A 25421-nucleotide genomic window follows, 5' to 3' on the forward strand; every position below is an offset into this window, starting at 1 on the left:
GCAGCCTCAACGAATAACATTCTTCCGTTGGATTCTTGTACGTTTGCCGTATCGGCTCAAGCTGCATATATTAATTCGTCATGAATATCAAAAAACTCATGCAAATGCAAATAAATATCAGTCGAGACAAAGGAGGCTGATGTTCAATAATTTCTGTCTCCCAAAAACAATTTCTATTTCATATTCAGTCAATACAAGGATTCGTTATGTTCAGTTACACGATTCTACGTAAATCAATCCCATAGGTACCTACTTACCATTTATCGTGAAAACAGGCTTTGTCGAGACTAGAACAAAGCTGCATCAGCATTAAGAAAAAGTCGCAATGCCGTAGCGTCGCATTGCGAGAAGATCGCAAAAAACAAAGGTAGAATTCCTGTCTTTCATATATTGCACTTCATCTTATTATATCTTATTTTATCTTTCCTATCACTTAGTTATTCCAAGATATTATAGATAACCGTTACACGTGAATACGGGAGACTAACTTGAGCGAAAGTGTGTATGCAGGAATAGAACCGAGTATCACTTGGCTTTACTATCAGAAAGGATCGGGAACTCGGGTGTTTCCGGCACGAGCCGAAGTCTCACGAAGTGGTCCGAATGCGCGGCGCGCGCCAGACAGTCTTCGTGCGTCGAACTATTCGGTTGAATTCCGCGCCGAGTCGACATCCTATTGACATCGCATTGCGATTAACTTCCAGTGATCAACTTTAAAAGTTCGTGAATTTTGTTAAGTGATACAGTGAGATGTGCGCGACAGCATCTAACCACCATCGCATGATGACGATCATCTGGGTCTGCCTTGGGATCATCTGCGCTACGTCCGTTCAAGGTGCGGTTTCATTTTAAATTGTTTCTTCATCACTGTGCTATATTTTGTGTAGACGCAGGTGCGCGTTTCCGAATTCCATGTGGCTTTCTACGATAATTGAATGCGGATTATGTCCTTATATGGGTGTGTTATAGGCAACTTTGTTAAGAATAAGAAAGAGAAATCCCTGAGAGTATTTACTTGTATCACTATACGTATTGCTATGACGTGGTAGCCGGTACTTCATACAGTACGAGGAGCGTCGAGGTGTGAAACTTACGGGAAACTTTTCAAAAGTATACGTGCTATTGCGCCATACGTTATGGAGAAACTGGTAACGATTTGGTATGTTGAGTCACAGAATTTGGGACCTGCCAAAGTTAAATGCCTTTCGCGTTAAACACGAGGAATCAACGAAAGCACAAAGTTCGGAAACGGGCAACTGTGGATGATCGATTCCATAGCTGTCTAAATAACGAACCTGACACGATGAGTGTACGGTAAATTAAGTGACGTACGGTACAATGACAAACTGAAGTTTCAATCATTAATATTTTTGGCTTGGTCCAAATCACAGACGTTATTTAAGTAAAAAAAAAAATGGTTAGATTTTATATCTTGCATGTGAAACGTTTGCATGATTTATTTTTTTGTTGGCACTGACATACTTTTGGAATTTTTCTAATTGCATGGTGCGCTATACAATTCTTACGAGTGGAATTTTCATAATGTTAATTTTTTATGGTCCTCATGGTCTTTGGTCGTGAGAGAATATCAAAGGTGAACTTTTGTGACGAATCAGCCGTTAATTGTGAAGTTTTAAAGTTTCGTAACTTTTCTGAACGTCTGCTGTGCAAAGAAGATATATACAGAAGAAGGTTGAGATAAAAAGCAATTAAAACTGTGGATAAAGATAATGGCAAGGAATGCTTTATAAGCAAAATGTATTACTGTAAAGACACTTTTATTAAAAGCAGCTTTACTAAAATTAATATGGATTCAGAAAGAAACGCAATATCATGGGGATCACTTAATTTCTTCAAACTACGTAAACGAAATTAAATACTATATATCCTTTATCCGTGGAGCATCTTGAGCAAATGCATTCAGCTGCAATGAAATTTTCATAGAAGCATCGCGTCCGCATTAAACTGAAAAATGATTTAATATCATTCAATTACACGACGTAAACCGTCACGTACACTAATATCCATTACCTTGTTACAATTTGACAATATTATAAAAAATTATAATATTTCAACCGAGTGTACTTCGTTCCATAGCAAAAATCATTAATCTTTCGAAGAGTTGCGCAACATCTACACCACGTTAATTGCTGTTTATTCAAATCTTTTTTCGTGAGGTCATCCTTGTTGCAGTTAAGAGATTTGACCTCGTTTTTACCAATATTTTTTCTGATTTTTGTATCGCTCCAACTATTAACCAAGATAATGAAATAATTTTAGGGTTAGCATTTCCATAATTTCTTCAAACCACAAAATGTCGTTACTCCATAACGTTCCCACGTTTTAAGAATAACGGAACAGTCACTTAACACAAATGACTATGAATAGGACACATTCCAAGAGTAACGTTATGCTTACGACTATTAGCAGCCTTACACATAGAACACTCGAAGTTGCATTTCTCAGGTGCACGCAGAAAATATAAAACTTAGTCAAAATTCTAAATGTTCGTAATATCAACCAAATATGAAATACTTATCGATCAAAGTTACGAAAAAGAAAAGTCGATATTAACCAGCAGTCATTTGCATTATTCATCGTAACAGCGGTTGTGGGGTTTTGCGAAAATTCAAACGCGCCTGCAAGGAGTAACGAGTAGCTGGCTGGTTTTCTTCTAAATTAAAAAAGTTGCATAGCGAAAATGAGGACGTTCGAGATTGCGGAAAACAGAGAGTTAGAGTATGCATATGCATATTGCCACAACGTACGTTTATATTCTACTGTGCGTGAAATTTATTTTATCGTTCATTTTGATTTTAATTACGTTGAAACGAATTTCCTTGATGGTCTTTTTTTTTCCTTTCTTCTCTTAATAAGATGACCATTCACGATCACATGCTCTACATAACGAATCGTGTCATCAAACAAAACCTGATTATCGTCAGTGTAAGGTATTTACATATGGCCATCTGCTATTGAGATATGTGAAAGTTAATTATCTTACAGTAATTTGCCGTCACATCGTTTTACAAGTGAGACAACAGAGAAAGTCTGCTTCGCTGTGATGTGTTCTAGCATTACATATATTTTTTGTGGAACAAAATTTTTTTCTTAACTTTGACTTCGCGACCTCAGTAAATTGAACGACGCCCCATGGAGTTCGATTCATTACCTGCATAGATAACATTATTTATCAAATCAGAACATTAACCACACAAAGAGTTATAGCCAACTGGAAAGCAGAATCGAAATAATTTGGATCGATCCATTCATCTGTATTTTTGTCACAGCGAATCATTGCCACCCTTGTATCAATTTTGCTTTCGTAGAACGACACGTTCGCTCGATTAACAATTGATAAAGAATGATAACGATAAGACATCCCAATTGCTCTGAGCGTGTAGATTCATGCGGGAGAATCGATCGTCACGTGCGTCAGTTATTTATATAGTCCGATGCTAAAAGTTGTGTCAAACTCTATTTCGTCGTGTGCAGTTTTAATTAACCATATAGTTTGGAGGACGTCACGGGTCAATGGGGTAAATTAAAAGTTATAATTAATCATGCATCTCGTTGAAACATTAAGCATTCGGAAAGCAGCCGCAATGCAGGCATTAGGCAGTTTCTTCCCAATGCTACCGTTACGGGCCGGACGGAGTAGCAGAGCGTACAATTCACCAAGAATTAACGCAAAATATAATTAGGATTTCTTGCGGCAGCGACAGAAGTTCCTCGCTGATTCTGGATCTTTAACGCGTAGCCATTGACTACGTGTGAGTTTTCGTGAGTTTAAACGTCACGTACCCCCCGCGACACAAAGGCGGCAAAGTACGTGACAAAGTATTTGCAACATTCGATACGCCGCACTCTGCTTATCGTTATAAACTTGAAATAAGTATCTCGCGTTCGCGCGCACACAACGGAGACGTTGAATGCTTAATCAGCCGGTGGCGCGTTGCGTTAACCTTTGGCATTAAGGTAAATCAAATTGCGACTGAGTTTCGGTAGGACGCGTTCACTCGAAAGATGTTATATATATATATATATGGGCGTGTGCGTGTTGTGTGCGTCCCGCAATCTTGTTTGCACGCCAAGACAGAGCGAAAGACAAGAGCGACAGAATTCTCAAACGCGAATGCAGACGAAGTTTCATGCGATGTTCGCAAATTTTGCACGACACAAAGATCCACTGTAATTTATGTCGGCGCCTTGTTGATTGGATGATGCAAGTAGTTTCGAGCTATTCAGATAGCACGTTGCTCGTTACGACGGACGAACGAGCGAACGAGCGAACGAGGACAATTTATTTGGAACATCATTTTCTGGCGCTGCTGTGACTCTGAACCTAGGATACAAATTTTTGTTTAATCTGAGGAAAAAGAAACACGTTCCGTTTGTATGCGTCGTAGCTGTATATTTTTTAGATACATTTCAACAAGTTCCGTTGATTAAACCCAGTACATTTCAACGGTTAAGAATGTAACTACCGGCAGCATTTCGTTATAAAAATTCAGCTATTTTATGAACGGGATTGTATAGTTCTTGCAAAGTTCTATAGTTCTCAGTACGTTGTGACAATGGTTCCAGGGACAAATTGTTCGTAAAATTTTTTTCCTTAACCCAGCAGCATCTCGTAGCCGCGAGGACAAACAGAGATGTCTAAGTTTTTTATTCAGAGTTCCAAAATGCAAATAGAAGTTGTTTTTTTTTCGTTTATTAATTAAAAAAGAAATAATATGCTAAATTCGCATAGGTCATGGCTATTGATATTAACTTGTTAAGCATTAAGAATATGTTTCATGGATATCGGGTATATTGGATTTATTCGAGTCCATATACGTATCATTGGCATTCGCAGTTATCAGTTTTAAGGTTTTTATACTGTCTTCGTCGTGGACGAAAGTGGCGAACTGGCTCGAAAGGACTTTTTGACAAATCAATATCGAACGCCTAAAAACCTATTTTTTGATAAGCTACCTCGAACTTATTTCCATTTCTCCACTTTCTACACTCGTTCTGCGATGCAGCAAATCCTTAAGGAGGGAACAGTTAGTCAGTGCCATTTGACAATTTTTTAGTTTTTTTCTCTCCTTTTTCATTACTCCCAACGAACTGACTTTTACAAGTCCGATCAGTTTTATTGAAGTCCGGTGGTAAACTTTGTCTCACGGGCCCACCTTAGCTTTTCCTTAATTTTCGATGCCTCTTAAACTCAATAAATTTCATTCAATAGACTCTCGATACTATATTATAATCGTCTAGCAGGTGCTGTACAGTAGCTGAATGTCATAGCACACCGTAGTCGCGCTGGATATATTATGATTCGCCTTTGCGAAAGAGTGTTTATTCATAGTATATGTTCCTACAGCTACATCGCACAAAGAAAGTGTCCTGGACACGAGTCCGTAAAGACTATCCGTTTGATTGAGATGAATATCTCTTTTCAAAGAGACTGTACTTGTTTGCTATCTCAAAGTTGCATACGTGTCTCTGAGGGAATGTGAAATAAACATACTTTGAAATTGAACGTACGGATGTTCGATCCGAGGCTCAGAATTTGACGTTGACGAAAAGCATCTTTACGTTTTTTTTTTTTTTTTTTTCCTTTGACATACATAAAATTGAAAATTTGATTACACGTCAATACGTGTCCTAATCGTAGAAGATTCGAAATGAAAATTCTTAACATGTCGAGGAACGTCCCTGACTTTCATGGTCGCCGTTACGTGTGCTTGCCTTTCCATTGTAAAAACAGGTTCGTCTTAGCGAGTATTTATACGCTGAAAAATATTACCGTAAAAAAAGGTCACGATAAATACTGACGCAATCGCTCGAATAATCTTCAGCGACAATCTCACCGTCAAGCCGAACGACGGATTGCTGAAGATAAATAGGAAAATAGGATCGATACGCAACCTCAGTCTTTGCGTTGGACGTCGTAGTGGCCTTATTCTTCTCGAAGAAAATGAAGTTGCGAGACCGGGAGTCTTTCTTTTAAAGTATTGCCTGGACAAAGCAATCGGCCATTGGAGCAAATTTAATCTCGAAGATCGATAATTGATTTGTATTACGTTGTCCCTCCTGTGTTGTATATCCTTGCGATTCAGCAGTTAACTGTTGATTGTGAGATAAGATAGAATTCGGTAGCGCAATCGGGCCTTCCATTTCACTCAGGTTAAATTTGCTTTTTACCCTTCGCTCCGACTTGGTTTCTTCTCTATTTTGCTTTTGCTGATTTCACTCGACTCGACTCTGCGTACCTCTTCTTCGGGGCTCCGTTCTATTCTTCCTTCCGGGCTCGTGTTACTCGTTTCTTAGTACTTTTTCCTGAGGCATTGTTATACTCGCGCGAAATAACAAGACGATGGGAAAAAAACTTTCTCTCGGACGAGGGAAAACAGAAAGGAGGCTTTCTGTCAAAATATAGGAAACCTTATGCTCGGCATTGAGGTTGGGATCGAGTGTATCGAGGAAACGCCTAATTCTGTTAACAGTGATGAAATAAAATATTCACGTGGCACCATTAGCGTTATGGGCAAATGTCGTGCTTGGTTCGTGGTTCGTATTGCAATATAAATAAATCGGTACAAGCGCTCGTATCAAGGAGCTTATTCGCAGTGAAATAAAAATCAACTGTCGTTTCTCTAGCTTCGACTTACAACGACGTAATTATCACCGAAGAATTATATATTATTGTTACATCCCTAACGAGTATAAGAAAATTGCTTTAGATCGTTTCCCTTATTCTCTAATAATTTTCATCGTCTTTTTCTTCATGCTCGCTCGTACCTATCGTGCCCTGCATCCTCCTCCAATAAAGCAACAGAACGCACAAGTTCGTAGATTAGCTATACAAACACTAGCGACGTATTTGCCCAGTAACCACGTAACATCCCAACCATCGACCACACGTGCAGTTCCTTTTTTTGGGCTTTACTCCGTTAACGAAGAATAATGCGCCGCTACATAAGCGGTCATTAATTACTCGTTAGCTCACCGCTTTCGATCCGCTCTAGCATTTTACAGTATAGTAGCTGTTGGGTCATTTGTTGCTTGGACACCTTGAAAGTGCACGAAATGTTTTGCAAACACAGCCACGCGGTGCCGATAGGTCAACTTGCTCGAAACATGACGCGCGCGTCGTGTAACTGTACTTGCGGAAACGAACCTCGAGTCACAGACGAACATAGGGTTTCTTGCATATCCACGAAACACTGGTGCTGGAATAAGGTATGCTATATATAGTACATCGTACGTTTGAGAAATAGGTATAGCGTCTGACCCACATCTCGCCAAGACTCGCGTAGTAAATGGTAGGGCAATAGATAGTAAACGTAGTAGGAGCGAATAGTAAACTTGACTAGGTAAGCATCGTGTAGCGTGGAGGTAAGAAACGGTGAGTAGGCTGTACATATACACAAGTACAAATATACAGTCAGTCAACAGAGTTACGAATTCGAACCTTATATTAAAATATATGTGCTTGACATTAATAATTAAAAAAAAAAAAACAGTTCAAAGACGCTTCCTCTTCTATACCCATAATCCTCAACTTCCCGCAACGTACGTTGTACGTAATGCATAACCCACGTAATCGTCCTCGTAGATCGCTTTTCGACCCTCGACTAATCTCTCTCCACGAGAAAGGAAGTATGGCCGGTGAGCGGTCACGGAGCGCGACTCTCCTGGCATACGTGAACGTGAAATTTCGTCGGCAACCTCCTCCTGCGCGCTACAATTCCCCGGAACATTTGTAAAACCCGTATAAGCTTATACAGCTCGTTGCGAGCGGTTTCGTTATCGTCGATGCATGAGTTTCCGCTTGCTGGGTATTATTTATTTTCGAAATTTCAAGTTGAACCGTCCGACCCTGAAGGAACCTCGGGGATCGCTAGTATAGTTGTCTCGTAGTATACCTATACCGTAACAGCAACCTACACTGGTCCGCGTAGAGTGTGATTCCACGGAACGAGGAGGTAGCGCAACTTGGTGAACGGTCATGGACCCCGAGAACCTTTCTTGGTTTCGTGTCGGGGTCACGGCGTGATGCTGGAGGGTTTCGGATCGTAACCCTCGACTCGATGCCGTGAAGAGAAATTGGAGCGAAGGAGCGTCAGGGTTACCGGAGAGCCGGTCGCGGGAGAGCAGCTCCGGGATGACTAGTGTTACTGTGCTAGGAGGACGAACGGGTGGACAGGCGTAGTGGTGGAATGTAGAAGAAGAACAGGAACCGGGAGAACGGAGAGATGAGAATCGTGTGTGTAGTCGGTCCGTATAGTATGGGCGTATACGTCGAGCGAAACTCGATACTCTCCACGTGGGACAGGTTGGTAAACAATGCCGTCCACTCGGAGTCTAGCTGCTATAACCGCCGTGAACTGGGCGAACTAAATCTGTAATCCTATATCGTGGCGGTTCGGAAATTTGGTCTTTCTAGACGGACGGCTCACGCCAGCTACAGCTATTTACACTCGATTAAATAGGACGAAATGGGCTCGCGACTTCGAAACCCTTAGTGGGTATCTACATTGAGTGCATTTCAAATCCCACCAGTTTCCTAGGTACTCTTTAAACATTCACTTCGTGGTCGCTCTCCCAAAGGACTCGGGTCATTCGCTTCGGATGGCTACAAAATTATATCAGGTGACGGTGTAATTGCTGATGGCTCGTTGTCGACTTTGAACTTGAGGTCTTCAATTTGCTAGACTGTTTAAGCTCGTTTACTGGTCTGACGAGGCAGTGGGCTTTTTTTTTTAAATAAACTCCTGACTCTAGCGTGTCCTTGAGGCATTCCCGTGGGTGGGAGTTATGTATTACGCATGGCGAGCAATTTGTGGAATAGAATTCGTAACTGAATAATGTGGGTTGCGTCATGCGACTTTTAACTGCTCGGTCTAATTGTCTTGTATCTGTCACTAGGACAGCACTTTGGTATATAGTATATGCGTACGTATACATAGTGTATGGTAAATGCGTATGTATACCTGTGCATCCATTGTGCGCTAATCACGCATCACTGCGCGTGCGCAGATCCAGCCGTTCCTGTTATACATATAGTATAGCTTCTCCATACCTGCAGTTCTCGTATATGAATACCGATCTTTGTTCAGCGGCTTCTCGTTGTTCTTGTAAACGAGAGCAAATTGAACGACACGCCCGGTACGACTATTTACGCGCGAACGGCTAAAGCTCCCGCGGAGATTCCATGGGTGAACGGGGGAGGATATGGAGGATTTTCCCGTAAAAATATAAAAATAGCACGTATCGTCGTTTCGCGGGAACACGGTTATTCGATAGCGACTGTGTGAAGCGTGAATATTATTTTTCACGTTTCTAGCGATTCTCTACGTTGCAGTTGGTTCGGACGTTACGGACGGAAAACTGTCTCTACGAAATATGACGGTTGACGGTATTGACCCACTGTAGAATTTACGGCACGTCTTAATAATAAAGAGAAACGCTACACGCTCTCTCGCAGGAACTCCCAGCGACAGGTGCACCCGGCATTATCCTCCCAGCTAATAGAAATCCACCCTAGCTGCAGGTAGACCCAACAGGTTCTCGAGCAGGTTGCTAAGTCTATTAGGGATACACAACTTGGCGTAAATTCTCGAATTACGGTCCGGGATGCGGTATACAGGTCCTTTCGGTATGCTGGTGACGAAGAATGTTTGCCCCAGTCACGAAGCCGTGGTTAATCGTTTAGAAAATGCTTGCCGCACTCTTGATGAACTTGGTATATGCACGCGGATGCACAATAGAGTATCGATCACGTATGCTCAATATTAAGGGGAATAGGTTTTTCGAGAGATTACAGCTGAATGGATACCGTATCGCGGTGCGCAGGGTTACAGGGCTTATGTATACCTGTAGACATTAATATTTATGTATTTCCTATTAAACATTACGCAGACGTTTATCGTTTATTCGTGTACGGTGATTCAGCGATTAACCTATGCGTATATACGTATGGCTAGTATGCGATTTAACTATTGTTGCGGGAAGTGCGAGGAGCAAGTGTAATGTTTTCCCGAAGTTTAACGGCACGGGGCTAATCTGCGGGAGCACTGGAAAATAACGCGATAAACTATTTCGCACGTTTAATATCATCGTAACTTTATTGGCCTGGCGCTAGAGGCTACTTTAAAACGTTTTAGTGAGTTTTGACAAGCGCCGCTTCGGAATGACTTTGTAATCGCTCGTTGATATCCGCGCTGTGTCGGTATCGCCGAGTAACGCGCTCGTTGGCAGATGTGGGATTTTTCGGCAGGTATTACGTAAGCATTTGTTTTTTTCCCCTCGCTGACGTTACCATATGTCTCTACAGCTGCGGGAACGTCGCAGCAAGATATACTAATGAGGCAATGTTTTGGGATTTAAATGATTTTCATCGTATCACATGTTTTCTTTTGAGATAACGCGAGTAACTATACAGCTTGCAAGTTAATTTGAAACGTAATCGCGGGTATTGAATACGTACAGATTTTGCATGGAAATTTTGGTAATTGTCAGAAATATGCATTTTTTTTATTTTGGCTATATTCTTTAAATCTATACATATTTTACGTATTAAAATTATTCCTGATGAATTTCGGAATTATCAGTATCATGCAATCGCCGTATTACGTACTTCTCATACCTCGTGCCAAGTCACGCACTGCATTATAAATATTGTCTTTTGACATCAGGTACGCGCATCAGTCTAATTGCCTGTACCGTGCAGGATAACGTCTGTGGTGATAGTCGGTATCTCATCGTGACGTCCCAAAGCCCTCGGCGCTGTACCTCTCTAGTAATTTCAACGAATGAGAGCGATTTTTATTTATCCCGCCCGAGTTTCAGGCTCTCTGACGTTGCTACGAAGTTTAGTTGAAGCTGCACGAAAAGGCTTTTGCTGTTTCGCTTGGGCTTTACGGGCATGATGCCAGCCTCGTACTTGATGAAAAATATATTTTCATCTAACGAGGGCTGATGCTTAATTTTTCAACTTTTTCCACTAGAGTCAACAATGCACTGGGGAGCTATTGATTTTTATTTTTCATTTTTCTCTCATTCCTACCTACGAACAAAGTTTTCCCTTTATACAGCATTACCGGGATATACCTTTATCCATCGCGCTTCTCGTTTCTTTCGCGAACCCGATATAACTGAATCCCGTTTGTATAACTTTGTATTAATAAGTAAACGAGGAAAAATAAAGTCGAGGCCAAGGAAAATGCCGAGGCGCCCGATGGAAAATGACGAGTATCGCTAATTGACATTATCTTCTTTCGAGGAAGTGAGTGGGGCTGCTCTCGCGTTTTCTCCAATATTACCTCTTTACCTTTTAAACTAGCCCTAATGAATATACTCTCGCTTGATTGGAAAAGCGCTCGATCGCCAAGTTTACATCGGCTTAACGAAGGAGACGGTGAAATTACGTGCGCCTATAGTCAGAGACTCTCGGTGAAAGTCAATGCCGGTGCTTGCCAACGTCCTGAGAAGGTACTGTCGATGGAAAGAATGGGCAAGGCGGCTAATAATTACAATAGATGAAAGTCGAGCAGGAATCGTCGTGCCTTCACAATTGTCACTGTAATACTAGTCGCGTGCATTTACCCGAAGCATGCTCTTGGGAGAGTGCAGTGATAAAAGAAAAGTATCTGCGTACAGTGTGGCGTAACGAAAGAGTCGTAAAAAAATGGGATAAGCATATAAGTCCGTGTTATCCCCTGTTGTTCTTCGTTTAATGTGCCATTTTGTCTCGTCCTTCGTGTTCATGAAAATACACGCTGCGGACTATATCGGACGAGTACCGAACGCGCCGTTAATTCGTTAAAAAGGTGAAACGACGGGACTGCATCGGATATGCCCTCGTAAAAGTTCGTATCTACGTTTTGTATAAACGCGGTCGAATTTCGTGCCGATAGATGTCGTCGTTGTCGACGTTATTCTCCCGTTTGATATCGTGCTGGGCGTATTAACGATATTCGTTTTAGCTTGTAGGTACCGATTGGCACTGTATGTACTTACGGTTGCGTTAGATCTTAGATATCTGGTGTATTGCAGTTTTGGACATTCGAATGCATTTATGCAACTAATCAACACGTCACATCTGACGTATGACGCATGGAAGACGATCAATGTTGTATGTTAAATTTTGGATGCTTATATTTATTATTTGATTTTGACGTTGGTAAATAGTTGCAGTCTAAGGAACGACAATTCCTCATGCATAGAGAAGTGCATTATTCATGTCTACGGATGCATTATGCACCGGAGATACATAGGTGCAGAAGAACGTCATACGTTCCTCATTGCGACCCTTCTCTAAGTATCGACTGGAAATGGAATCGGCAGTCTCCATATATCAGTATCATTTTTCCGACATAAAATCGATGCCGACTGCCGTGCGTTTGGTAAATCGCAAAATATGTTTGGAATAATTTAAAGGGTTCGCCAGTCTCGAGAATTGCTTCTACGTACAGCGATCTCGAACTCGCGACCTTTTTTTTTTTTTCATTTTCCTACCGTCTTTAGAGAAATTCATATAGCTTCTGCGAACTGTTTCTTTATTCCAGTTCACCTTTTTATCCTTTCCCGTAATTTGTGAAATGACTTGCGTAACGTCACTGTAAACCATAAAAATGTTTTTGCCCGAACGATAAGAGAAACTGCAGATTTGTCATAGAAATTAATAGATGATCCGAGAAATCAATGTGGATTCATAGTAAATGGAAAGTAGAGGTACTTTTTTTCTTTTCAATCATTGCTCTCGTACTCATCGAGAATTTCTACGTCACTGTAAAGGCATCTTATCAGTAGGAGGACGAGGTCATCGTTGTTTGTCTTCCTTCTAGAAACAATTCCTTTTCGAAAATAGCACTGCGCTCTTACATGAGAATTATGGGCGAACAAGAAATCCTTATTACGGATGTTACCGGAGCGTAAGTCGAGACGATTCGTAACTATGCTAGTTATACCATTGAACATAGTATAGATATTTACATGTACTGTATTGGTATACATATACTGTACCACTTCCGCAGGAAAGATTCATACAAGTCGTCAAGCTCCATCGTAATTTTGCAAGTCGCAAGGACACACGCGTACAACTGGATTAAAGAGGACGTTATAGGAAAAAGGGAAAAAGGAATGGAAATAGGAATAGCGAGGAGAAAAAAAAGGGCGAAGAGGAGGAGGGAGAATGACGTTGCCAAAGCGACTTTCCATTAGTCGGTGGGAAGGTGCGCGCGTACCAATTCGCGTGCGACTAACGTATTTATTGCCGTCTCCTTGTACACCGGCCATTTTGAACGTTCCTCAGCAGTATCCCCAAGGGGTTTTCTGCGATTGCAGGCGAAGTATTTCTCGCGCTCCACTTGCGAATAATAAATTACAGTCGTTTACGCGATTAGCCAGGTTCTCCTCTACGGTTGGCTCAACCGGTTGAGCGTCGGGGGTTCCTTCCTCGGCGATACTTTTCCTGCTACTCAACTGTGAAGGTGGTGTGGATGAACGGGAAGACGAGGAAGAGGTTGGTCGATATATATATATATAGCACGTGGTATATGATGGGACGGCAATGAAAGTCGTGACTCGGCCATTCTTTATTCTTCTTTGACGATCCTCCTTTTATCATAACAACAGCATCGACGTCCGTTTGGGTCGATCGAACGGCGATTCAAGTATCAACGGCAAATTCATCGGCTTTGAGCGTAATTGGTTTTTCCGTAAACAATTTCGAACTATCTCACGTGCTAGACGCGAAGCAAGCGTATCGTGTGTTGCGGATGCGGCGCATTTACGGTACGTAAGGTAAAACGATCGCTTAAGCCTGTATAAACTGTGCATCAGGTACAGTACGAAGTATAGTACGGACCTATAGTCTGTTATGGGGAATATCGAGTATTGGCGAAGCTCGTGCGATGGGATAGTTTTCCCAGGTCATCCGCGAAGAAATCGTTTCAATGCTGTTCGACGAATCGGACGGACGACAGGGGGGTACTGTATTTTTTGTAATATCTTTCTTGAAAAATCTCGCGCAAATAACGATGGGAAATCTTATGGCTGACTGAATTGAGAAAGGCGTCGCGGAGAATCCCAATGCAATTCAGTCGAGTTTCCTACAGGCGGGACTCCTCTCAATACTCCTGCACCGCAAATGTCATTATTTTCATTTAGACGCGCGTTACTCTGCCGACAATGAAATTCTCGCGACGGCAGCCTTCCCGTTTTCAATGGCGCGGGTCTCCGGTCGCGCGAAAATTGTTACATGGAAAGAGGATTTTGCGCCGCGCTATGATGGATTCCCAACAGTGGGACAAGTCCTGACTGTGAAAAATCTCTTTAAATCTCTGAATAGAAGGCGGTCGTCTCGGCTGTCTTTTAAGAGCCTGAACAGTTTTCTTTTTTTTTGTCGTCTCCGAGATTTTTCCTACTTTTCGCTTCTCTTCTCGGTATATTTTGCGCGAAGTTAACCGTGCAACGGAATCATCGTTCGCCCGAGTGAACGAATTAATTGCGATATTTGCTATTTACCAGCCGTATGTATATATCTGTGGTGCATGCGTACAGTAATCATTCCCTTCTGGGACTCACGTATCGAGCCAAGCCTCTGAAGCATCCCGAATACCCTTTTCTGCTTTCTCGTGCGGACATCCGAGTACTCGGCTGTCTGCCGGTGCCGTCCGAGCTCATAGGATTTCGGATATTACATTAAAGTCGATGTACCACTTTATGAAAATGAGATGCACGAAGGTTCATTAAAAATAGTTTATCCGAGCCGAACGTCGAGCGGTGAGTGGATGCTCTGTATACACAGCGTTATCCCTGGTTTTTTTCCTCGATACTCGACTTTTATACCTATAACATGTATGCCTGGAAGGTTCTTGATGGCATCGCGATGCGGATCAATCGATTTCCTACGAAAGAGGAAAAAAAATATACTTTCCACGGTCTGACCATCGGTTTCCATTTGAGACAGCTCGATGCTCTCGACGTGAAAATAAATTAGGTACCCGTATCGTTGCATCCAGTGCCCCTGATGCACTTGGTGTTAATGCCGATTGTGCTTTGTATATGAGTGATTGTTCGCACAAAGCCAAAGTACGTAGCGAAGCTTGATACGAAAGGAGTAAAAGCATCGTCGGCTTTTAATCTGAGATTTTTTCAAGCTCTTCCACGGTTATTCCTTTTACGAAATTACCGTAATTCCCAGGATCCATTGTGATCGTAGATCCGAAACGTTGGCGGTTGAGAAGATGCGTTCGTAATTACGCCATTGCTACTGTACCCTAGGGACCACTACCCTTACCCACCCACGCGCGTACCCTACCGCTGCCCACGCTATTGCGTGTACCCCTCTGCACACGTACGTAAACACAAATTCACAGGGGAGCGTGCATGTAACACAGCCACCCTGGTACACATAATGCTCGCCATACTCTAACGGAGATTTATGCACGAATCCCAGCCAATTACGTGGTCCTTCTCCTGGTCTGAACGAGAATCCCCGAACTTTAGAAACCTACCGAGCTATATCTACCTGTTATATAACTCAGAAGTACCCTCGAAACGATTCCCTGAAAAACCTTGAGGCTACCTAACGACAGAAGGATAGATACAGAGGTGTTCTCTCTCTCTCTCTCTCTCTCTCTCTCTCTCACCATCTCCATCTCTCTCTCTATCCCCTTCTCATACAATCCCACAGCCATTCCATCAGGAGGCACGGACTAGCGTCTCAACCTTCTCGGTATCGTAGCTAACGAAGGATCTTGAAAATCATCCCCCGTTATACTTGAGGATATATCAGGGAGTTCATCGAAGAATGGCCGCCGGCATCGACGATTCTTAAGACCCCCTCACCCTATAAAGACCTCTACTATTCACTGCACCACGTGCCCGGCCTACTCTGGTACCCAACACAGCCCACTGCGGTTATAAGTATATCGGTAGGTACCTAAGAACGGCTACGAGTAGCGCAACGTGAACCCGCGGGCTGGAAGGCAATTTCGAAAGGATCTGAATATATGCCGACGAAGCGTATCGGTGCCGTCTTGCGTCTATTCGCGATATGCCGGTGTAAAGTATGAGGCACGAGCTCCGCAGTATATACCTACAGCGGGCATCTGTCTAAGTCATGATACAGCAGGTTGGGCCGATGAACGGGCTCGCGCCTCGAATATTCGTACAGCCGCACTCGAGCCAGAGAGGAGAGACTCTCCGCCGTACGCTAAGGTGAATCCTCGCGTCCGAGTATACGTTGCCCGCACGCTGTATACGTATGACGCTTGCACGATGGTGGGTTAGTGGCTATGTGGATCGAGGAGAGGTAGTCAGCAAGACCGGTTGGACAGGTTTGTTGGTCGGGCAGGCGAAACCTTCGACTCTCCGTTAGCCTCTTTCTTCACTTGTGCTCCTGGACCCGAGCCGACTCTCGACACGGACACCTCAATACTCCTTTATACGTATACCCCAGTGAGTCTCTCTCCCTTCGTCTCTCCCTTTCGATCTCCTCCTTCCAGGCTACTTTCCTCTTCTTCTTCTTCCTCTTTCTTTCTTTTCTTCCTGGTCGTCTGTCTCTCCCTTTTCTTCTCTTCTCCAAGAAAGGCTTCGCAGTGTGTACATAGGCATGTCCGAGTACCTAAGCCGTAGAGGCGAAACTTTATCTTTTGGCAAGCTTGCCAAGATTTCTGTTTATAAACGTCAAAAATGACTGGACCATAGGAACGCGCGGAATTTGGACTTACTTCGGTTTCCTTTTTCGGATATCTGCACTAGCCATGGTCTCGAGCTTCAGTTCCTTCTGCTGCAACGGTGCGCCGCTCCTGTAGCTCTGACGTCTTTTTCTTGGTCTGACGCTGGGGTGTGTTTGTGTGTTGACAGGCATACGGGTAGTTGGGTCACGTGGAAATGCGTGTGATTATAGGTCTGACCTCGTGCTGATATCGTGACTGGTGTTGATGAGTATCGACATGCTATTGGCGGTTGGGCTCATGATTGGACCGAGCCTGGCTGTGTTTGACGAGCCACACCTAGCAAATTGCACTTTTGGCTGTCCTATTATACGCGATACGACTTTGTGGGATTTGGGCGGATATCGAAAACACGAATTTTTGCGCTTTTTTTTTCTGAGACTTTTTTCTAGAAATTGCATGGGATAGTCTAGAGACACGATCAGGACCTACTTTGCCATCCGAGTGCTGACCTTAATTGAGGGATTATCTTGGGAAGCTTGACGCGATGAAAATTCGAAAGTGAATGGTCCCTATCCGCCTTTCTATTGTAATCCGCTGGATATTCTAATTTCTTCAGCGTCTCGACGTTTTACTCTTTATTGTGTGACTAATCTGTTACTTTTTTTTTTCTTGGCAGGAATTCTTTACGTACTATACAAACTATAGTTTTTATCATCCAAGTGGTACTTTCAGTGTTCGGCTTTCTTAGACACGACGATGTATTTTGATGATTACATATACTTTTATTTTGTTCTATTAAATTGTATGTGTCGGGGATATTTACTTTTTTATTTGAGCACCTACTGCTATCCATTTACCCTATATTTGTTTACTCGAACGTGTACGTGATCATTGACTCGATATTGCACCAGCACTGTTGATTGTACGTGCAATAGTCAAGCGTTAATTTTTGGGTTTCCTTCTTGTTCCAATACACCCGGGGTCAATGAACCGTCAGCCATTGGAGTAGCCATTGTATACCACTTGCTTCTATATTTCCGCGTTTCGATTGGAACGCACGAAAAAGTTTCCCCACTTCTTTTCCCACTTGTCAGCCGAAGTTGGGCTGGTCTTTCTCGCGCTGTACCGCGATGCTGCATGTACGTATGTCGTGCCTCTGGGATTGCTGCCAAGATTTCTGTTTATAAACGCCAAAAACAATGAAGGCGAGCCGACATGAGGAAAAGTTTTCGTCCGGAAGTTGGTCGCTCTCTTCTGACGTTACCGCGACGTATATCTTGACAATTTGTACGACAAAAAATGTCTGTCTCTTTCTCCCAAGCACACAGAGATATCCAAACAAAGTTGAAAGCTTCCCATTTTTCATAATGTATATTTTCCTCGGGCAATACATTTCGCGAGTGCAATACTTCTCTCGGGGTTCTCGTGCGATTTCTCTCGTTCGACTGCTATTATTAGATTGCATGATATTTACGCAAAATGTCCCGTTTCGAGGTCATGCCGTCTTACGTTGTACCGTTGCGCAGACTGAATTGTCAGACTATGAGAATCTTCGTGCTTTTTCTCTTTATTGTTACACGTTACGTTTTATGCACCGGATATCCTGCGAGGAGCCAAACGAATCACGGTTGACCCGAGACAGCAATGGCATTTCCCTACAATTACCAGAATCCCCGAGTTCGACGGTGTTCAGAAAGTTCTAGAAAAATGGTCTAGCGCAAGCAGATACCTTTGGTACTCGTCGAACAAGTCCCCAAAGTAGTCAATCAAGAAATGTTTATCCCTAAGGCGAGGAAATTGTTATGGCTGACATACACACCGCGAAACAGCTGACAATGACATTTGTCTTCCTGCCAAACTCTCCTCGTGTGCAGTGTCAGCGCTTTTCCATATCAGCACAATTCGACGGGTTGTCACAAGTAATTTTCGAGATATCGAAACTTTCGGAAAACCCAATAGCAGTAACGTAACATTCGATACGGGAGATTTAATATAAAAATAATAGATTAATACCCCACACCGAATTTCCATGAGCACATAACTACCAACCAGTCCTACGTCCACATAAGTTTACAGACTTATGGACCTTCGCTCATTACCTTTAGTTTGAACTTTTGAAATTTGTTGCGGGCCATCCTTAATGCCGCAATATAATGCACGACTGCGTTCTGACAAGGTATAATCATCGTACGGTGCGCGTCTCGGAAGTAATCTTTAATAGCATTCGCGTATCAGGCTTAAGTTCCCTGTTCCTTCATCAAGATCCTGACCAATACCGAATCCCTCTGTGCTTATGCCGTGCATATACCGTACATATACACGGAGGCAGAGATTTGGCGTCTAATGGACCCACCATGCTTTGTCTCTTCTCGGGCCTTCGTGAGCCGCGTGGACTGCATAACAAGGCACTTCCGAAAAGCGAAACCTCTGGCGTCTCCGCAACGGAGATAGCGACAGGATTTTGGCCCTGTACAACTGCATTCGTATTCCTCGTGCAACCTCACGACTCCCTACCTGACAAATTCCCACAGCGGGGAGAGATTGCCCGTTTTAGAATTGACGTGTACCCGGCACAGTTCCGCTCGAGTGAATCTCTCCGCCCCACGTGTACCAATGTATCCAGCATCCGCATGAAATCCAGACCCGTGAAATTTCACGCTGTGCCTTTGCAGGTGCATCGCGTAGAAACGATTTACCTCGTATTAGTCACGGGACACGCATGTGCGTAACGACTTTAGTGATAATCATTGTTCGTTGTGTATTGTAGGTATACTGCGGCGAACGTGTTTGGCGACGTCGATCGAATTCAATTGAAATTTTTCGGTCTGTTTATTGAGCGATTGAAAAATCATAACTTTACGAACTTTCTATCGTGTTTTCGTACACGGGATATAATATTCGCGATTTATATTCAGAGTCGCCTATAGTCGTTAGACGATGGACGACTGCGTGAAAGTCTTTCCTTACGTTAATTCGTTTCCTCCGAGCTCCGGGAATAATCTATAGTCGGCATCGTACTACGATCAGCGTTGGCGTCGTAGTTAAACATTTATAGAAGAAAGTTGGAATCGTGATATTTAAGTTTTACTCGTGCCCGCCGAACGGGAGTAGGTATACCGTTAGTGGATGTCTTTGGTCATCGGGTTTATGTTCCATGCAAACGGTTAGATAGCAAATTTATATGGGTATTTTTTTTTTTTATATTTTAAACCTCGTATCTGGGCACTCATTGTTTCACTAGATGTTATGGTCGCTTCTACAGTTTTATTGCCTTGGTGTCACTGACTGCGGTTTAGTAGAAAATAATATCTGGATTTTGTAAAAATATCTTTTCAGTCATATCAATGAACGCCTTTACGTAACTCGGGGGTTAAGTTACGAGATAGCTTTTGTGAATGTGCAGCCAGTACAGTCTGTTGCGCATGGCGAGAGACCATTCCATTGCCTTGAAAAGCAATTGTACGTATATAGTGTGTACAGGGGAATGTGCATGCGATTCCCTAGTAAAAAGTTGTGGAAAATGCGGTTTAGCTTTTACGCCAATCGCTTGCTCGTCCGTCTCTCCAATTTTTTTATGCCTTTCAGGATTTTTTTACGTTCGTCTAATCTTGCCACGGCATTCTTTTCATTTTTATAACGTAATATAATATTGTATACAATATGAATAATGTTAGATTACAAATTATCAGTCTTGTTGCGTACTGTAACTAAATGATTTTTTTGCGTATATTATTTATGTGAAATTATTAATATTTCTAGGACTTTGGCGATATTTCGTTGATTCCGTTGAAGATTGAATATTCCAGGTTTTTTGTAATCGCACTGTAAGTGGCATAATCACTGAAACTATATTAGTCACCCCTATCACCAAGTTCCTGATGTACGTATGTATTTGTCATCACTGGCGGACAAGTGATACGTACTGCTTGTTATATAACGTTATATGAAAGTATATAAATATTTTAAATAATCGCGTGGAACTTTTTTATATGATCAAACACGATGTTTTTACATATCTTCTCGATACGTTTCTTCTGTCTGAGACACATTGGATATTTCACGGAAACACGTATTCAAGCTTGTCACCGTGGATAGGATGAAGAATAAAAGAGGCTCGTGACGCAGCTGAATAAGTTTATTTTTTCTTTGCTCTTTTGGATACCACCCTTCACAAAGGAGGCGCTGACGCTTATTAAGTTGTTGTCCCGCGATGTTCTTACGACCGTAGTGCTACGTGGATTTATGGTGAACGCCTCTGAGAACGAAACGATATTTACTAAATCTCGTTCGCCTTTTTTGATACATCTGCAAAGGACGCTTATTAAATAGGCAAGATCCGTTGGTCGCAAAGGTGAAATATCGTTGGCTTCCTTTTAGACGCGAGTAACTCGCTTCTTGACGAAGCAATTTATAAACAAGTACGGATTCCGTTTGGAGGACCATTAACTAAGGACAGCGTGTTGCAGTTTGTTTGTTTTTAAAAATTAAATCTACGTTTTCATCTTCACGATTTTCACAAGTTGAATTTACACGAAGCATTTGACTTTTTTACTATAATTCTCAAGTAAGGACGTACCTTATACAAATTTTCACAGAAATTATGTCGCTTTGATAATATTTCGGAATGCATTTTCGCGGGATGGATTTTTTATTGCATCTTCTTATTTCGCCTTTAAAATTTTCATAATTATGAATTTGAGAGGACCCAGTGCATTTGGCTGTGCTGATTCCTTCGTGCGCTAATTATCGTTTCTTTTCGCGAAAACTTCGCAAGGGATAAAAGGCTCGTGGAATGCCGGGTCATTTAGCACCTGAATTTGGATTAGTGTGGAATGAAAATCTGAGGTTAATGGGCTTTTCGCCTCTTTCTCCTTTATGCGCTATTCCATAGACTGCGGTTATGTACTTAATTAACACGCGTTGTCTTATACCGTTTACTGATACTCCTGCTTTTTCGTTATTCCGACTCTTCTTGTCCTACGAAATATCGTTTACGATATGTAACATTAGATTGGCTTTGTATAATCCTATACACTTTTTCCTGGTTTTGTCTCTTAAGTCACGATTAAGGATTCGATAATTCTACACTTGGGTTAATTTACCGAGAGAAAAGCCTATGAGTAACGGTAACAATGATGCAGTCCAAGTTTCCAATGCTTATCGGTCTTCGGTTCGTTACGCACTTATGTAAAATGTAATGATAATTATTTTTCATATCAAGAACCTTTACCTTTTTTTTTCCTCTATCGCAGTTAACACTGTGCCGTCCGCACGTCTGATCGAGATTTTTTCGTTTCTCGCCGGAAGAACTGGCTAACAACATTTCGCTCAGCGCCGAATGTTTTTCGAGGACCTTGAGAGCAAAGCAATCTTCGTGGCACCAACGTGGAGCCACCGGCACTTGGCTGATATTTTTCGCATGGCACCACTGTGGGAGCCACCGGACGACATAGTGTTAACACGTGAAATCACGATGCAATTAAAGTTAATGTGTGCAGTGTATTATATGAAATCAACACAGAAGAATTACATATTTACCTCGCCCGTCACAGAATTTTCCAATTCAATCCCCTTTCAACTTCAATTGACCTGTCCGTGCAGGAGGGGAACAAAAAAAAAAACAAATTTTTTCAAAGAATAACAAATCATGAAAACTGACGGAAATAACGAATCCACTTGCACTTGTATATACTCACTCTGTCCAGACCAATTAGCTGACTTTGATTAGTCACTCAATGTTCAACGTTGAAGCATACTGGATAGTCATTCATGAAACGTATCACCGTCCAATCAATAAAATTTGTATATGCCCTACAAGCAGTATTATCAATAGCATCAACATCATCCTATTCGAATGTTCATATTTTACTTTGATGAAAATACATTCATTCAATATCAAAGGGTTTGGCTACCGTCTATAGTATATATACATAAACTTGTAAAAATTATAGTTTGAGGACCCAGGCGATTAAGACGCATTCACAATAACGAGCTGATGCTTTTTGTTTTACCTTACTACCTCGGGACATCACAGCATTGAAATTCTAACCTAACGAAACATTTTTTAAGCTCATCACAACTCCGGATGTCTAGCATTGAAAAAGTGTTAAGAAATTTGGTGTGACAGCCGCTTCATGGTCCTCAAACATTTATTACGTTGAAAATACTTTGAGGACCGTCCCTAAACTATACGCTCGTCCTCAACGTAGCGGCTGTACAACTGAAATTGTCCCCAAAGTATACTTCATTGGTGTATATACACCTGTGTTACGTCCATATATAATGCAGACCATATATCAGATCAAAGCACTCGCGTCACCTAAAAATTGTAACGTCGCAGTTCGAACAATAAGGTTTCTTGTTTCGCGGTAGAAAAGAGTATAAGTGCCAGAAAGAATGAGGACCGTATAGAGAGACGCTTGAGAAAACAGCGAGACGCGGACAAAAGAGCGTGCAACAGGTCAGCGATGTAAAATATATATAGTTCTGCACTCTGACTTGGTGCCGGCTATAGAGAAGCCCGCGCAAGAAACAAACGTATTGCCGCAACCGTACGTCTCTCGGTGGGAAGACCGATTCACGGTTCTCTACGATCTGACAATGGGACACGCGAATCCCAAGAATCGTCATCTCTGCGTGTCCCGGAGGAGAGTAGCACAATACTGAAGAAATCAATGCTTTTACTTGGATAAAGTATTTTTCTATATAACCGCGAGGAATCGATTGATGCTTCTATCGAGTGAGCTTGTGTGTCTCTTGTCGGGTCCTATGGTTTATGTGCGGCTTCCCTATGGGTTGTACACCTGACAACGGTGCGTTCAACCACCGTAACGACGCCAAGGTTACGCTGTGGTTCAACGCGCTTCCCGTCGACAGCTTCTCCTCTGTGCCATCACAGCTGTATCTAACAGTACACGAGTAGCAGGTAGGTGGGTGCTTTGCAAAATACACGGAGGGACATTAGAAGGAAGGAATAAAATTTGATTAGGAGCAATGGCTGAAGAAATTAATAAAATATATTTTTTTTTTTTTTTCGGAATTTTGGCAATTAGTAAACCACGGTGATGAACTTGGGCAAGTTTATTATGGTTACATTGATTAATATGTCGAATTATGATATATGGATGTCGTGTTATGTGATTTAGTATCAACGTTGGAATTAATTGAACGTCATGCGCTTTTGGCTGTATCCTGAATTTGCACGATGCAAATTGGTAGACTTGTGTATCTTTAATTGGTTGTGCACGGTATAGGTAGTCCCTCGTTGATTGGCTTTGTTCACTTAGCAGGGTCTTTGGTCGAATTCAGGAGGTCAGGGATGCTGATCCATTCGATGCAGTTGCTACAGTGAAATACAACAGAGACAAAGGAAGGAAAGTATTGGTCGACGAACCCCCGTGAGGCTTTATGTGCTCTATGTACGGTTCTCGTGTATCCTTTATGACCTCCTGTTGCTACAGTAACGTAAAGCGAAGGTTTGTGTAAAACTCTTAAGTATCGCATAATGCGCGCGGACGTCATTTCCTGGCTTTTCTAGAGAGAGCATCATTCTGCAGACCTAGTCTTTCTTTTTTGTATGCGAAGCACGCGTGCACGATTCGAGTAAATTTTGACGGGCGAAAGAGAAATTAAAAAGTGACGCAGCTCATTTGCGTCCTGATGGACAGACTTTCCGCACCAGGTCGCAGAAATATCAGGAAATTCTCAATGTCCGTAATTGAAAATCAATATTTCTGACGTGTCATCAGTCACGCATCGTGTGTATAGAACGTATCGACTTGAACCTCACCTTTAGCCGTAACTGTCCCTTCAGCGTAATTTCCATTCGGGTCGCGTTACCAACTGGAAAGTGCTCTTCTGCGTTATGACCAGGTAATTACACCAACTGTACATTAATGGACTCCCACGTTCACAACCTTCTCTTTCAGTAGTACTCCCTGCCAGGAATCCTGGCACAGTGTGCTCATGCACTGTGCTTCTGTGAAATGCCTCGCCTCAGGGCCGTGCATGAGTACGAAACGCACGTGCGAGAACTGGACCCGGCGGAAGTGAAGGAAGCGCACCGAGCGAGCGCCCGTTAATGAAAATGACGGTACCATATATATACATATATCGTACAGCTATAGCACACCTCCTCGGCTGCAAGAACCAAGCTCCTAAACGATACGAGTCCGAAAGTAGATTAAGGATCTCGACTGGAGTCGAAATAAAAAGAGCAAGAATCCTAAAGTCCTTATCCGACGTTGCTAATAACATTACGAAGTGCAAGGAGTCGCGAAAACCGTTACTCTGGCCTTGCTCGTTGTTCCGCATGTCAGTTACCTGCCAAATGGCAGCAGCGTCCGTCCTGTTAACGTTTCAGCGTGTAAAAAGTGGAGGATCAACGTAAAATAAGCTGGTCACGTCGGGGTCGCGTGGTAGTAGCGGTTGTCGCAGGTGTCACGCCGTGGAACACACGTATGGTACAGTCTGGTCCTCTCCTACGGGAGGGACGCTGAGTTAGGACCACAAATGCTTGTGCGTAACGGAAGAAGGAACGTGACGAGTGAAGGTAGAGGGAATGCTTTTAATTACGTTTATACAAGCCAATGAGAAGTCTCGAGTGACGTTCGTGGTGGCCCGACAGGCACCCACCGTAGATTTGAACTCTAGTTAACGATGCTAATGCAACGCGAGCCTAGTTCGTTGGAGTCTTATATGGTGCCGGTAAAGTGGTGCGGTACTTAGGACGTCGAGCGTCGG

At 42.6% G+C, this 25421-nt stretch overlaps 1 protein-coding gene across 11 annotated transcripts in view; it reads left to right on the forward strand.

The window, feature by feature from the left end:
* Nucleotides 1-573: 573 nt before the first annotated feature.
* The window catches only part of LOC107263603 (fasciclin-3), a 187188-nt gene continuing 162340 nt past the window's right edge, over nucleotides 574-25421 (forward strand). For 2 of the 11 annotated variants that reach the window (XM_025080926.1, XM_025080929.1), the window contains exon 1: nucleotides 584-835. In XM_025080926.1, the coding sequence (XP_024936694.1) occupies nucleotides 751-835 (85 nt within the window). In that variant the 5' untranslated portion in view covers nucleotides 584-750. Of the gene's footprint in view, nucleotides 836-25421 lie in introns of all 11 variants that reach the window. The other 9 variants (XM_025080933.1, XM_025080934.1, XM_025080928.1 and 6 more) reach the window with 8 other exon arrangements.

The sequence above is a fragment of the Cephus cinctus genome, unplaced genomic scaffold (genome assembly GCF_000341935.2).
Source record: "Cephus cinctus unplaced genomic scaffold, Ccin1 Ccin1_scaffold0160, whole genome shotgun sequence".
Classification (NCBI taxonomy): domain Eukaryota; kingdom Metazoa; phylum Arthropoda; class Insecta; order Hymenoptera; family Cephidae; genus Cephus; species Cephus cinctus.